The sequence below is a fragment of the Protomyctophum bolini genome (genome assembly GCF_963924005.1).
Source record: "Protomyctophum bolini genome assembly, chromosome: 2".
NCBI classification, from domain to species: Eukaryota; Metazoa; Chordata; class Actinopteri; order Myctophiformes; family Myctophidae; genus Protomyctophum; species Protomyctophum bolini.
In genome coordinates this window covers 1706952-1722354 of record NC_137863.1, presented here as the reverse complement: position 1 = coordinate 1722354, position 15403 = coordinate 1706952, and the positions used below count along the sequence as shown (strand labels likewise).

The 15403-nt window shown below is 49.1% G+C and overlaps 2 protein-coding genes across 2 annotated transcripts in view; both read left to right on the top strand.

Moving 5' to 3' along the window:
• Positions 1-15403, top strand: part of kif21b (kinesin family member 21B) — a gene marked incomplete at both ends in the record, with an annotated part of 67289 nt that overhangs the window by 12985 nt on the left and 38901 nt on the right. The window contains 11 exons of the mRNA XM_080778168.1: positions 1546-1661; positions 2949-3144; positions 4360-4552; positions 5504-5567; positions 5783-6070; positions 11071-11203; positions 11876-12014; positions 12693-12881; positions 13632-13831; positions 14091-14198; positions 14808-15235. Coding sequence (XP_080634294.1) covers positions 1546-1661; positions 2949-3144; positions 4360-4552; positions 5504-5567; positions 5783-6070; positions 11071-11203; positions 11876-12014; positions 12693-12881; positions 13632-13831; positions 14091-14198; positions 14808-15235 — 2054 coding nt within the window. The remainder of the gene's footprint in view (positions 1-1545; positions 1662-2948; positions 3145-4359; positions 4553-5503; positions 5568-5782; positions 6071-11070; positions 11204-11875; positions 12015-12692; positions 12882-13631; positions 13832-14090; positions 14199-14807; positions 15236-15403) is intronic.
• On the top strand, positions 7295-8302 carry LOC308325626 (WD repeat-containing protein SL1-17-like; the record flags this gene model as incomplete). Its single annotated transcript, XM_080778182.1, has 2 exons — positions 7295-7755; positions 7798-8302. 2 exons carry the CDS (start codon positions 7295-7297, stop codon positions 8300-8302), a joined length of 966 nt encoding a protein of 321 aa, XP_080634308.1.

Below are 15403 nucleotides of genomic sequence, written 5' to 3'. Positions count from 1 at the left end.
ATCAATGGCATTTATATGTTTGTGTTGGGATAAACACTAGAAACTAAACTGGCCACTCATTATCATTACAAACAACTCAGGGTGCAAGCAAGCTCACACAAAAATATATTTCAGATTGGGGTCCACAGTAATTTAGGGGAGAATGGGGAGAGCCATTGCAATTTGCAAAACAGACATTATAATTGCGTGAATTCACGCATTATAATTAGCCCTTCACTAATTAAGCCCCACCCACTCCACTTTGCAGGGCAAACTGTCTCCCATTGAGATGCATGTAAATGTGTATTACATTATTGGGGGATAAAGTTGAAACCGATATCAACTTTAACGACCATCCCGTTCGACAGACATGCAATGCACGGTAAAGACTAGGCCTACAGTGATTATTATTGCAACATGGATGGGTGAGTCGTGTAACATTCCTGACGTTAAGATGTGTATGTGAGTCCCATACACATGCGCTGCATCTGCTGGTTATTGCAGTTCTGTTTTCGTCACATAATGTGACGAAAACAGAACTGCAATAACCAGCAGATGCAGCGCACGTCAGACACACACACACACACACGCACACACACACACACACACACACAGCGCGGCTCGCTGTTATTTATTCACGGCACCAGAGAGAGACAGAGAGAGAGAGAGAGAGAGAGAGAGACGGGCGCTTCTTGTCCAGCTTTTTCAACGCACCGCACCACCATGCTTCTGCGTGAATGTGAACGAATGAGTGAGGCGATGACTTTATAAACTTTATGTGGAAAATGCGGAGATTGCGCATATTTCGCGTGGAAATGTGTAGCGAGTAACGAAAGGTGTCCAATTTTAATGTAGCGGATTAAAAGTATGATTTTTTACTTGTAAATGTAACGAAGTAAAAGTAAAAATACAGAAAAATAAAAATAGTAAATAAAAGTACAAATTCTCAAAATGTGTACTTAAGTACAGTAACGAAGTAATTGTACTTCGTTATTTTCCACCACTGGTTTTCAGACTACGGCGGAAGATTGGGAGTGATGCTGCAGTTCTGACTGCAATGGGAAGTGCATTCCACAGTTTTGGAGCCAGAAGGGAGAAGAGTTTGGGACGTGTGGAGCGTTGTCCCGGCGTATCTCTCTCTCTAAACCCCTTATCCCTGAACTTATCTCTCTCTAAACCCTTATGCCTAAACCCCTTATTATTATCATCCACAGTCTTTTTCATTGCAGAAAAGGGACAATGTACATTTTTAATTATTAATAAATAGCAAAAGAAAAGGGCATTGTTGCTTTTAGGCTAACGGTTATAAATGACAAAAATAATGTAATCATTGCATTCATAAAATCACGGTCTTACAATGTGTATGTCCTCACAAGTATTGTGTGTGTGTGTGTGTGTGTGTGTGTGTGTGTGTGTGTGTGTGTGTGTGTGTGTGTGTGTGTGTGCGTGCCTGTGTGCGTGTGCCTGTGTGTGTGTGTGTGTGCCTGTGTGCGTGCGTGCGTGTGTGTGTGTGTGCCTGTGTGTGTGTGTGTGTGCGTGTGTGTGTGTGTGTGTGTGTGTGTGTAGCTGGCCCTGGGGAACGTGATCAGTGCTCTGGGGGACCAGGCCAAGAAAGGAGGACACGTCCCGTACAGAGACTCCAAACTCACCCGCCTTCTGCAGGACTCTCTGGGAGGCAACAGGTACACACACACACACACACACACACACACACACACACACACACACACACACACACACACACACACACACACACACACACACACACACACACACACACACACACACACACACACACAGGCACACGCACACGCACACACACACACTCACACACCGCCCTTCTCGTCTAAGTACCTCCTAAATATAATCGTTTTGTATGACCTCCTAAAGTGGTTAATGTTAGGGCTGAGTTGCTCCTCCTTACTCAGTCCGTTCCACAGTTGAACTCCACAAACTGAGATGCACATGCTCTTCGATTTTAATTTAACACAGTGTACTTTGAAGTTAAGTTCTCGTCTTAAATTATCACTGAACATTCTTTGTACATTACCTGGTAAAATATGTTTCCTTGCTCTAAACATAATTAGTGCAGTCTTGTATTCAACAAAAGGTCCATTAACTTCATGATGTGTGATTGTATAAATAGTATATTAGTGTGATCCAGATATCCTGCCTTGTTGACTATTCTGATAGATTTTTTTTTGCAGGATGCATAGTGGTCTTAGATTACTTTTATAGGTGTTTCCCCACATTTCTACACAGTAATTGAGATATGGTAGGACAAGCGAGCAATATAATATATGTAGTGATTTATGATCCAAAATGTGTTTTCCCTAGAACTGCAATGCTCTGTGCAAGCTTTGTTCTTACATAGCAGATTTTGTGGTTCAGTAATACACCCAGACATGATGTGCCTGGACCGCTAGGCCAGCAGGCTCCCCATTCTACAACCTATTAAATAAACCTCTCCTCTCCTCTCCTCTCCTCTCCTCTCCTCTCCTCTCCTCTCCTCTCCAGCAACTGCATTTATTTAATCACATGTGAAAAATGTGGTTTACAATATGTGGGAGAAACGGGTAAAACAATAGGTACTAGGCTGGGACGACACAGATACAATATTAACAATGCCAAAAAGACAACCACAAGATTTGTGCAACATTTCATGGCTCACGGCATTGAAGCTCTAAAATGCGCTGGACTTCAACACAATCCAAACTGGACAGTTTTAGGACAAAGACGTTTTAATGAAAAACAGTGGATTTTCCTGGAGGCTTAAACATGCCTAAAATCAGATCTTGAACACAACAAAACTTAAACTCAGGATTAAACTGGAGTAAATCTAAAAGTGATTGGATCAGACTTCCTTCGGATACATGGAGAATGCATTTATTCCTTGCATTGTGCCTACACATGTTGCGACCTTCGGTTGCAACATGTGTAGGCACTGAAGTTTTTTAATTCTCCTCCAGTCAAACGGTGATGATCGCCTGCGTCAGCCCGTCCGACCGTGACTTCATGGAGACTCTGAGCACGCTGAAGTACGCCAACCGCGCCCGAAACATCAAGAACAAGGTGGTGGTGAACCAGGACAAGACCAGCCAGCAGATCAGCGCCCTGAGGGCGGAGATCGCCCGCCTGCAGATGGAGCTGATGGAGTACAAGGCGGTGAGTCCAGTGTATAGTGTTTGTTTTCGTCGACTGAAACCAAGACGGAAAATGTTCGTCGACTACCTTTTTTCACTGAAGAAAACTAAATGGAAACTAAGCCACGATGACTAAAACTTAAGACTAAATATACTGACAATTTCGTCAACAAATAAAAACTAGACTAAAATGTTAGGAAGGGACCTAGTGGAGAAGAGATCCAGTATAAGTCATTTTACACTTGGTTGCGTTGCGACGCGTTGTGAGCTTGTAGATCAACTAAAACGAAGTGGCGGCGGTGGCTCAGAGGTAGAGTGGCCCAGATGGCAACTGCCAAGGTTGCCATCCGGCCTATTACCCTTAACCAGTGTTGTTCAAGTTACTTTTAAAAAGTAAAGAATTATACTAAAACTAAGACTAAAACTAGACTAAAACACTAAAACATTCCAGGTGACTAAAACTAAATGAAAAGAGACTGTGATTCTCAATCAGTTTAATTTCAAGCATCCAACAGTTTGACCTGCATATTAGTCTGGCATTTCTATCTCTGAGACCTCAATTTATATTGTAAAATCAAAGTTAATTTAACTCTAACGGGGGTGGTCTTTTTTTCTTCTTTTTTTTGTCATGTTTATTTCGAAAATGCCAATAAAACAGAAACAATTAAAATAAAAAAATAAATTAAAATAAATAGTTACAAAATAGCAAGAAGAAATAAAAGGAAAAAGAAAAAAAAGAAAGAAATCTATAAGCATATCCGAAAAGGAGTGAGAAGAAGTAAAGACTTATAAACTCCCTCCCCTCTATAACTGCAATTACTCGCTGGATTCTGTGGCAGTTAAGCTGCTCTTCAAAAGTCACTAAGCTGCGAACCAAAGGAGATCGAGCTTTCAAATTTGTTGCACCCACGCTGTGGAATGATTCACCGCTCTGCTTGAGAAACGCTGTGTCTGTTGGCATCTTTAAGAAGCTACTGAAAACACATTTGTACCGCAAACATTTTGGCTTTGCTCCAGTGATTTCTAGGTACTGTTCTATCGTATCTATTTCTAGGTACCGTCTTTGCTGCTCTGTTTCCTATTTCATTGTTGGTTTATTTTTTGATTGAGATGTTCTTGTTTCATTCCTTTTATTTTATTGTACAGCACCTTGTAACAACTGTTTTGAAAGGCGCTTTATAAATAAAATTACCTTTACCTTACCTTACCTAAAAGTCATGTGTGTGTGTGCGTGCAGGGGAAGCGCGTGGCGTGCGGCGAGGACGGCCAGCAGGGCTACAGCGACCTGTACACGGAGAACGCCATGCTGCTGAGGGACAGCGACACGCTGCGGCACCGTGTGAAGGCCATGCAGGAGACCATCGACCGCCTCAACGTCCGCCTCACGCACCTGCTGGCCAACGAGGTCGGGGCGCTGCTCGCCAAGTCGGGTATGTACAGTGGTGTCCTCACATTGAGACTGAAGTCTCTTGTACACAGTGAGAACTGGCCAAGACAAGAGGCAAAATAAGTGACACAGCTCTGCCAGTAAACAAAAAATACACAACAAAAAACAGGACAGACATACAATGAATGAAAGAATACAAACAACACCTAAATCAAACTGTCTGAAACATACTGGTATATATAGGTCAATAACTCTCTGGAATGCACTGCCCAAAAACATATTTTCTACAATACATAGCAAAATGACTTTCAAAAAGAATGTCAAGATATACCTAGCCAATTTGCCTAGTACATAACTGTGATTTGTAAATCTGTTCTTTTGATTTATAATGTGAATTTGTACTTTGTATCTGTGTTCTTTGTAAAAAAAAATAATATATATATATTATTTTTTTCTGTTTTTATTTTAAATTGTATTTTTAGCTGTACATTTGTATTGTATTTGTTTTATTCAGGACTCCAGGAAGACTAGAGGCTCAGTCATGTGTCTCTAATGGGGATCCTTCAATAAACATAAACATAAACATAATGCACATAAATACAGAACCCACTACCGAGGAAGCTTAAAGGGAGAACAGGAACGCGACCAATAAGGACTAATAAATAAAAACTAAGCAACGGAAATTGCTAGTAGACTAAAAAGCAAGCAGACAGTTGCTATACGTCAAAGCAGGAGCAGTGTATGGGACGTGTGCCCCATGATGGCAATCCATTTAAAGCTCACTAGGGGAATCACAGCAGCCAGTTTGAGTCTGGACTGTAGGTCATTCCAAGACCAGGGTTCCAAATAATTCTAATGAATGATATTTTTTTTACCAATCAATGTGCTGTATAGAGTGTTCTATCCTCTACACCAATCGGAGCATCCATGTCTTTCTCTCCGTGTCTGTCTGTCTGTCTGTCTGTCTTTGACATTTGCCCTTTGACCCCACCAGGTGAAGGCAACGAGGAGATCGGAGCTCTGATCCAGAACTACATCCGCGAGGTGGAGGAACTGAGGCGAGTGTTTCCTTTTTTTAATCCTTTATTTACAATACTGAACAGTACACTCCTTCCTTCTGATCCTTCCTTCATTTCGTTCTGACGTTAATAAATGTGACGGCTGAAATCTATCCGGCACGCCCTATGAAATCAAGCCTCGCCCTCGCCTATGACTAAAACTAAAACCTAAATTTGGTCACTGTCTAACCATCATTCATCTCCTCCTCCTCCAGGTCGAAGCTCCTGGAGAGCGAAGCCATGAACGAGTCTCTGCGTCGCCAGCTGTCCCGGCTCTCCTCTCGCTCCCCGTTCACCTCCTCGGTTTCCGCCACCGCCGCGGCCGTGACGGCGGCTCTTAGCCCCGCCCCTGGCGGCGGCGGCCACGCCCTGCATGGCTCCTCCCCCCTCCTCTCTGACTCCTCCCCCCGGGGGTCCATGGAGGCGGAGATGACGGACGTGATACGCCGAGCCAAGATGGACATCGAGAGGCTGAAGAAGAAGGAGAGGAGACAGAGGAGGAGGTAGGATACAAGGAGAGGAGGAGGTAGGATAGATTTAAGCAATAAGCCACGAGGGGTCTCAGGTTAGCGGGTATTTTACACTGGCTGGGGACGTAGGCACCTACCCCAGCTGATCCTTCCTTAATTTCGTTCTGACGTTAATAAATGTGACGGCTGAAATCTATCTGGCACGCCCTATGAAATCAAGCCTCACCCTCGTTTTTGCAACACATGCAATACGACCTGCGGAAACCATGGTTACAGGGGGGGGGTAAAATCTCCCGTGCCTTGCTGCCCGCCTCACCCCCCTCTCTCATACACACACACACACACACAGATGCACACGCACGCACACGCAACTTGCAAGCCCAACTGACTGGTGTGTTGTTAAATAAATAAAGAACGAACACCTGCATGAATTAAATAAAGTTGTAGGCCTACCCTGTCTGTTTCCCTCTCACCTCGCTTGCCTTGCTGTCATGTCCACGCACGCACGCACCTACATGACACATCGACATCGCATCGCCATGAATGGAATACGTTTGTAGGCTGGCCTATATTAATTTTACCCATTCGTGCGCAGTGCACGGCGAAGGCGTGAGACTGCGCACTGCTGTGATAAGTCCTGTGGATGACTCAGTGATGCCTGCATGAGAGATAGGCTATCATGTCGTCAAGGCAGTCATAATCAACGTTTATGTAGTGATTTCTGATTTGATCATTGATGAACGAATCATAAACATATGGATGAAGGCTTGCCGCTTGCATGTGTGCCGGTATGTGCTGGCGACGCACGCCGCGGTCCCGTCCTCCCGACCCCCGAAAATGATCTCACTTTTATCTGAACTGTCAAAGCACTTATTTAAATGGTGAATGATTAAGCCCCTTACGCCTGCTACTTGCAAATAGGCAAGCTGTATATGCTTGTCATTGTCACTTGGAAATAAAGGCGTGCAGTCCATTTATGCAATTTATTTTAAATATCACTCACAGACAGTACAGTAATATAGGCATCTGATGTCATGCCGCATGCGCTCCCAAATCATCTCACAATTAATAAGAGGCAGTCAAGGGGATTCTGTGGATTCTCCATATTTGGGCACAGATGACGACACAGCGGTCAACTCTTTGACGGGTCAGGCCAGGCTGAGCGACCTATAAAAGGACGTGAACACGCCTACTATACCGCCATATACCAGGATACAGAGGAGGCGTCGCCCTATACGGACCGCCACATAAACCACCATGACCGCTCAGCACCGTGTTCTGTTCAAGCAGGAGGCCGCCCACGACGACGCCATCTGGACCGCGGCGTGGGGCCCCTCCTCCTCCATCGTCACGGGCTCTCTGGACGACACGGTCCGAGTGTGGACGTGGTCCGACGCCGACGGCCATGACAACGACCACAAGAACCTGGAGCTCCGGCTGACCCTGGAGGGCCACCAGCTGGGCGTGGTCTCCGTGGCGGTCAGCCCCGACGGCCGCACGGCCGCCTCCTCCTCCCTGGACGCCCGGCTCCGCCTCTGGGACCTGGAGGAGGCGGAGCCGGGCGACGGCGCCCACACGGTGTGGGCGGTGGACGCGGGCGGGCCCACGGCGGACTGGGCCTGGACCCTGGCCTTCTCCCCGGACGGCCGCCACCTGGCGGCGGGAGGGCACCGCGGTGGCCGGGTCAACGTGTTCGCGGCGGCCAGCGGCGAGAAGGAGTACTCGCTGGACACCCGGGGAGGAGGGGGAGGGGGGGGAGGAGGAGGAGGAGGGGGAGGAGGGCGGGGCTTCGTCCTGGCCGTGGCCTACAGTCCCTGTGGGCGCTACCTGGCCAGCGGGGCCATGGACGGGGCGGTCTCGGTGTTCGACGTGGCGTCGGGGAAGCTCCTCCATTCGCTGGAGGCCCACGCCAAGCCCGTGCGCTCCGTGGCGTTCTCGCCCGACTCGTGCCTCCTCGCCACGGCGTCTGACGACGGCCTGGTCAAGATGTACGACGCCAAGCACGGCGGCCTGGTGGGCGCGCTGAGCGGCCACGCCTCCTGGGTGCTGAGCGTGGCGTTCTCGCCCGGCGGCGGCGGGGAGCGCCTGGTGTCGGGCTCGGCGGACGGCAGCGTGAAGGTTTGGGACGTGGCCAGCAGGACCTGCGTCGACACCTTCTCCCAGCACCGGGACCAGGTGTGGAGCGTCGCGTACAACGCCTCGGGCTCCAGGATCCTCTCTGTCGGAGAGGACCGGGCCCTGTACGTCTACGACTGTCCCCTCTGAGAGGAGAGGACCGGGCCCTGTACGTCTACGACTGTCCCCTCTGAGAGGAGAGGACCGGGCCCTGTACGTCTACGACTGTCCCCTCTGAGAGGAGAGGACCGGGCCCTGTACGTCTACGACTGTCCCGTGTAGCCTCGATACCCAGGCTTTCATTTCGTCTACGCGAAAAATGAAAGCCTGGATTCACGCATGGGCTGCACTGCATGGTCTAAAAGTGGGATCGCTCCAAATTACGTAACGTCAGGGCTCTGAGCGGTGTGCACCCCTCAAAATAACACCGTGAGGAAATCATTACCAGTGGAACTTCAAACGAGGCTATGCGAGGAAAATGAGGAGAATGGCTGAAGAAGAATCCACCACACCGTCTAAGAAAAAAACCAACGTGTGCCGACTCTGTGGAAATAACTTTGACAGTCCGTTAGAATGGTTTACTCCAGAAACCAGTGGTTTCTGCTTCTGGTCGACACAATAACAGTGCTGAACCGTGAGTCCGACCGACTCGCTAAAACCAAGACTAAATATATTGACAATTTTGTCAGCTAATTAAAAAACTAGACTAAAAATGTCAGGAAGGGACTAGAGATCCAGTATAAATAAGTAAAAGACAAAACAAGTAATCTCACACTTGGTTGCATGCTGCCTGCAACGCGTTGTGTGAGCTTGTAGATCTGCTATTTTCAGCAAATGTAAAATCACACACAACACACACACACACACACACACACACCTCTCCTGCCTCATGCACTGCTTCTTCCCACTCGATTAAAAGGAATAACACCAGTGGATTAGAGCCTCAGGGGCAGGGAGGTGTCTGAGGAGAACTGGACCGCATCCAGCAGGTGTGTGTGTGTGTGTGTGTGTGTGTGTGTGTGTGTGTGTGTGTGTGTGTGTGTGTGTGTGTGTTGGCATGAACACTTGTAATTGACTTGGTCAGCGGGTTGTGTAAGAGAGACCACACACACACACACACACACACACACACACACACACACATTTGAATTATTTTATTTGGTCCACACTTTAAAAGGAAAATGCATAAGGACACAAACAGTATGGGTACAGTTATGTTACAATCACAAGCCTATGACACGTGTTTGGAATCATGATACAGCATGCAAGAATGTCACTCAGCAGCGTCTCTGATAGCCATATTCGTTCACACGACGGTGCTCAGGACTAGGCTTAGTCTCATATGGTGGCATAGATAGTACAACAGGGACAGCACAACACCTCGCAAGTCCTTCTGCCTCATCCTATGGACACTCCAAACTGTCGAGAGTTCCAAACGCTCCCACAAACGCTCCCACGCTGTGGACATCAGAGAGAACGGAGCCAGCAGTCTCACTCTCACACCGCCGCCCGGTGACAACATGCGGCGTCCGCTTGCCGTAGGGAAGTTGCCGACTCACCGGGGGTTTCTCCCGGTGACGCTGCACCCTCCACACTCCACAAGTCCACAGCCGCTCTCATGGGCCTGGAAGTCCACACACCGCTGCCCCGATGGCGGACCGACACACACCGCGGGGAAGTCACCGGGTCCACTGCCTCTCCTCCCGGCACCTGTTGTTCACGGGAGGGACCAACAGGCAGCGTGGTCGCCGGTAGTAGACTACATCGCTGGTTACATCTTGACGTGATATCCTGACACACAGCCACCGCCACAGGAGTTGCAAAAGTTCCAAAAGCTGTGCCCACTACATTAACGATCGTAGTTAGAACGGGTGCGGTTGTTAGATGTTAGAGAACAAGCAAAGTTGGCGTCCACCGGCGTTTCCACCGTGCCGCCATTGCTGCGCACACACACACACACACACACACAACTTTAATGGGCCAGACAGGGGCTGACAGACTGATGAGGCACTTGTTCTCTTGAGTGAGTGTGTTTTTGTGTGTGTGTGTGTGTGCGCTCGCGTGTGTGTGTGTGTGTGGGTTTAGTTAATATAATTAATTCCAGAATTAAAAATCTTATTTTTTTATTTTTATGAATGAAATCGACACGGCGCGACGTTTCCTGGTTCATAGTGTGACTGACTGTGTCTCAGGAGGTAGAGCAGGTCGTCCAATGGTCTGGGGGTCGGCGGTTTGAATCCCGGCTCATGTCAAAGTGTCCTTGAGCAAAGACACTGAACCCCAAATTGCTCCCGATGTGCTGGTCGGTGCCTTGCATGGCTTCCGCCGCAATCGGTGTATGAATGTGTGTGTGAATCTATGTAAAGCGCCTTGGATAAAGGTGCTATATAAATGCACCATTTATGTATGTTTGTGTGTGTTGTGTTTCCTGGTTCACTGTGTGTGTTTGTGTGTGTGTGTGTGTGTGTGTGTCATTTGACCACAGTCTGGAAGAGGCATTCCTTACCACGGTGTTTAAGTACCAGCGTCTTAACGATGCTATTATACAGCTTGGCTACAGATGTAAACTATACTTGTGTTCATATTTGGAAGCCTCGTTAATGTCCATAAATCAGTGGTGAGGGGCCTGCAGATTGCAGGCATGTCCAATAAGCCGAGAGCTGATAAGGCTTCGGCAAAATTCTGTTCAGTGGCTGTGATAATTGGCAGTCGACCATATATGGAGAAGGCAATGCTTCCTGTACCCGTGATCTGTATCCTGAAGCACTTGTTGTAGAGTTTTCTTTCAAGTTTGCGCATCCACTATTGTTTGTGTTCAAGACTTTTCTTGTAAAACTGTGAATACAAATAAAGATGTTAAATATGTGTGTGTGTGTGTGTGTGTGTGTGTGTGTGTGTGTGTGTGTGTGTGTTTACAGTCCAGAGCTGGAGAAGGGCCTGAAGAAACGCGTGAAGCTGCAACACTCTCACGAGAACGGGGAGAGCAACGGGGAGGTGGCCGGGCAGAACGGAGAGAATGGAGAGGTCGATTCGGACGACAATTACACCGAGGTACTGCCCGAGACGTTCACTCTCTGCTGATTTCTGATCGTCTGCACCTTTGTTAAATTGACGCGCACACACACACACACACACACACACACACACACACACACACACACACTCCTCTCTCTCTCTCTCTCTCTCTCTGTCGCTCTAATTAATTAGTCTCATGGCGTGCAGCTTGTGTCTAGATTCTCCCGGCGGAGCCTGCCGGGAGCTGCTGATACCATAGAGAGCATAGGCTGGTTACATTGCGTGTGCGTGCGTGTGTGTGTGTTTGTGTGTGTGTGTGTGTGTGTGTGTGTGTGTGCTCGCGCTCGCGTGTGTGTGTGTGTGTGTGTGTGTGTGTATGTGCTCGCGCTCGCGTGCGTGTGTGTGTGTGTGTGTGGCGAAGACGCTGTTCCTTGTGCCCCTGAAGGGTGTGTGTGGGTATTTGTCTGGGATTTTCTGACTGCATTCTGTACAGCAGCTCATAAATGTTTGTGTGTTTGTATTGTATCTCTTCTGTGGACATAAATATATGATAAAGCGTGTGTGTGTGTGTGTGTGTGTGTGTGTGTGTGTGTGTGTGTGTGTGTGTGTGTGTCTGTGTGTGTGTGTGTGTGTGTGTCTGTGTCTGTGTCTGTGTGTGTGTGTGTGTGTGTGTGTGTGTGTGTGTGTGTGTGTGTGTGTGCGCATTAGGACGTGATGTCTCCGCTGCGAGAGGAGAGCGGCTGCGAGGAGGATGAGGAGGGTGAGGACGAGGAGGAGGGTCGTGATGAAGAGGAGTTTGACAGTGACGAGAGTCTGGTGGACTCGGACTCTGACTCGGACGAGAAAGGTTCGCCTCTTCTTCTTCTAAGAGAGAACCACTTGCTTTGATCTCGTCGCAAAGCTGGTGCTGTGGTCTATAGTTCCAAACATTGGAACTATCCCATTAAGATAGAATGGGCACTTCCTCATTCCATTGTTACAGTGGGAGTCAACGCTAGTGTCGGCACGCCACGCTCTTCCTATTCTACTCTGTTCTTAATATGGGTCATTTTACAATTTAGCCAATGAAAGGATCCATAAAAAAAATATAAAAAAATAAAGAAAGAAAAAGAGTTATTGAAAAGAGAGATGGGTCAAATGCGGAGAACACATTTCACTGCGGTGACGGTGGCTCAGGGTTAGAGTGGCTGGATGGTAACTGCAAGGTTGCCAGTTCGAACCCTGTGGGCTCCCCCAGAGTCAGTGTCCAAGTGTCCTTGAGCAAGACACTGAACCCCAAATTTCTCCGGATGTGCTGGTGATGTGCCTTGCATGGTTTCTGCCGCCATCAGTTTATGAATGTATGTGTGAATGTAATGCACAATCTATCTATCTATGTAAAGCGCCTTGGATACATTTACCATTTACCACTTGTGTGTGACAAATCGTATGACTTTGACCTCCTCCTCTTCCTCTTCCTCTTCCTCTTCCTCTTCCTCTTCCTCTTCCTCCTCCTCCTCCTCCTCCTCCTCCTCCTCCTCTCCAGCCGACTTCCAGGCGGACCTGGCCGACCTGACGTGTGAGATCGAGATCAAGCAGAAGCTGATGGAGGAGCTGGAGAACTCCCAGAGACGTCTCCTCATGCTGAAGCTCCAGTACGAGGAGAAGCTGGTCCTTCTGCAGAACAAGATACGAGACACGCAGATGGAGAGAGACCGCGTGCTGCACAACCTCAGTGAGTATAGTGGTGCAACAGCGCCACCGTTAGGTCAGTGAGTAGTGGTACAACAGCACCACCATTAGGCCTCAATGAGTAGTGGTACAACAGATGGAAATGTTCACAGTGTCCATGGAGAACTATACACAGAGGAGATGAACATGGGTAATGTAGTTCTACTACGATGCTAATGCTAACAGTGCACTGACATGTTCACAGTGTCCATGGGTAACTATACACAGAGGAGATGAACATGGGTAATGTAGTTCTACTAGGATGCTAATGCTAACGGTGCACTGACATGTTCACAGTGTCCATGGAGAACTATACACAGAAGAGATGCACATGGGTAATGTAGTTCTACTAGGATGCTAATGCTAACAGTGCACTGACCTTAGACTCTAAGGCTTAGAGTATATATGAATAGAGACGGCACCCAGAGGAAACCCTGAGGCGAAATGGACATAGTGGCTGAATTTGGTATTGCAGCGTGGACCCAAACACATGAACGCGCTGGTCCGTTGACTATCATTGTGCACGTTCACGACGGCAGCACGCTCGCTCGCGTTCGTGCACGTTCAACGGCAGCGCGTTCATGTGTTTGGGGCCAATCCATCCCAGAATGCACTCTGTTCCTACCCGGAAGGAGGAGTGAAATCGCCTCATGCGCTTTTGAGCAACTTAATGCAAGTGGATGGAAGGAGAACTCGGGTGCCCTCTCTATTCATATATAATACTTAAGTGAGCCCCCTCTCCTGCCCCCTACAGTGTCCATGGAGAACTACACCGAGGAGAAGGCCAGCCGCGTCCGGTCGGAGTACGAGCGGCGTCTGAAGGAGATGAACCGCGACCTGCTGAAGCTGCAGGTGGCCCAGAAGGAGCACACCCGCCTCGTCAAGAACCAGAGCCGCTACGAACGCGAGCTGAAGAAACTGCAGGCCGAGGTCAACGACATGAAGAAGGCCAAGGTAGCGTGTCTGTGTGTGTGTGTGTGTGTGTGTGTGTGTGTGCAGTGGCGTGCGCAGATGGACACTAGGGGGTGCTAGAGCGTCATCGTCTATGGGGAGGATGTCAGTGTTATGTATGGATTTCTAGGCGTGTATGCACGGAATTGCAATTCCGTGCTATTTCACCACGTTTTGGCTGAGACTGAGGTAGCTGGTGTCTCTGCGTGTGGGACGTTACTAACAGTACAGCCGTGTGCTCCCCCCCCCTACTCCCCACCAGGTGGCGCTGATGAAGCAGATGAAGGAGGAGCAGCAGAGGAGGAGGATGGTGGAGATGAAGAGGAACCGGGAGATCGCCCAGCTGAGGAAGGAGCAGCGGCGCCAAGAGGTCAGAGGTTACACACGCACGCACATGCATACACATACACATACACACACATGTCATGGTTAGAATCTCCCCCTGTCTGTATTTCCACTTCGGGCCACTCCCTCATCCCATTCCACACTTCAGTCCCAGTTAAGGCTCATTCATAGTCTGGATTTTCGGTGGTTAGGTGACCACCGAACCAACATGACGTCACTGAGCCGCGGTGAAGAGCAAACCACCGCCACCGCTCCAGCCCTTCTCTCTGTTTTTACTCTGTGGTCACCTCACCACCGGAGCGGTTTGTAATCACAGCAATCAACCCACCACCTATAAGACTGGACTCATTGCACTGCACACACACCGGATCATCGGAATGTCGGATCATACATTCATGTCACGTTGTTGTACGTGGGAGCTCTTGCCTCGTTCCTCGTTCCTTGACTATGCTTTGAAGCTTCTGTTAATTTCCTTGTACTTCTTTGTTTTTGCATTTTTGGACTGCTCAGTTTCTGCCAGTATTTGCTACTTGCCTTTTTTCTGCATTATTCAATAAATGCTTTGATTGCACTCTGCTTTGCTGGTCGTAACTCTGCACTTGGGTTCAGTACATTTTTGCCTCTCCTCCAACAGTACCAGATCCGCTCCCTGGAGTCCCAGAAGCGTCAGCAGGACCTGGTTCTGCGGCGGAAGAGCCAGGAGGTGACGGCTCTGCGCCGCTCGGCCAAGCCCATCATGTCGGAGCGCGTGGCGGGCCGCGTGACGCCGGCGGCGCCAGAACCACCACGGGGGGCCCGCTGGAACCACGGGGGCCCTCACAGCGCCGCCCCGGGGGGGCTGGGGGGGACGGGGGGGGACTCCGGGGTGTCGGAGCCGTCCACCACGACGGCCAGCGGCTCGTCGGAGGCGGAGTCTGGGCGTAGCGTGAGCGGCATGGTCAGGCAGTGGAACAACAAGAACAGCCCCTCCTCCTCCTCCTCCTCCCCCTCCCCCCACGGAGGAGGGGGAGGGTACCTGGCCTCGGAGAGCGAGGGCAGCATGGACGGCACCAGGGTCATCGGGTGAGGTGGCGCTCTGTCTCTGTCTGTCTCTGTCTCTCTCTCTCTCTGTCTGTCTCTCTCTCTCTCTGTCTCTGTCTCTCTCTCTCTCTCTCTCTCTCTCTCTCTCTCTCTCTCTGTGTGTGTGTGTGTGTGTCTTAGAGTATATATTAAAGGTCATTACACACTGGC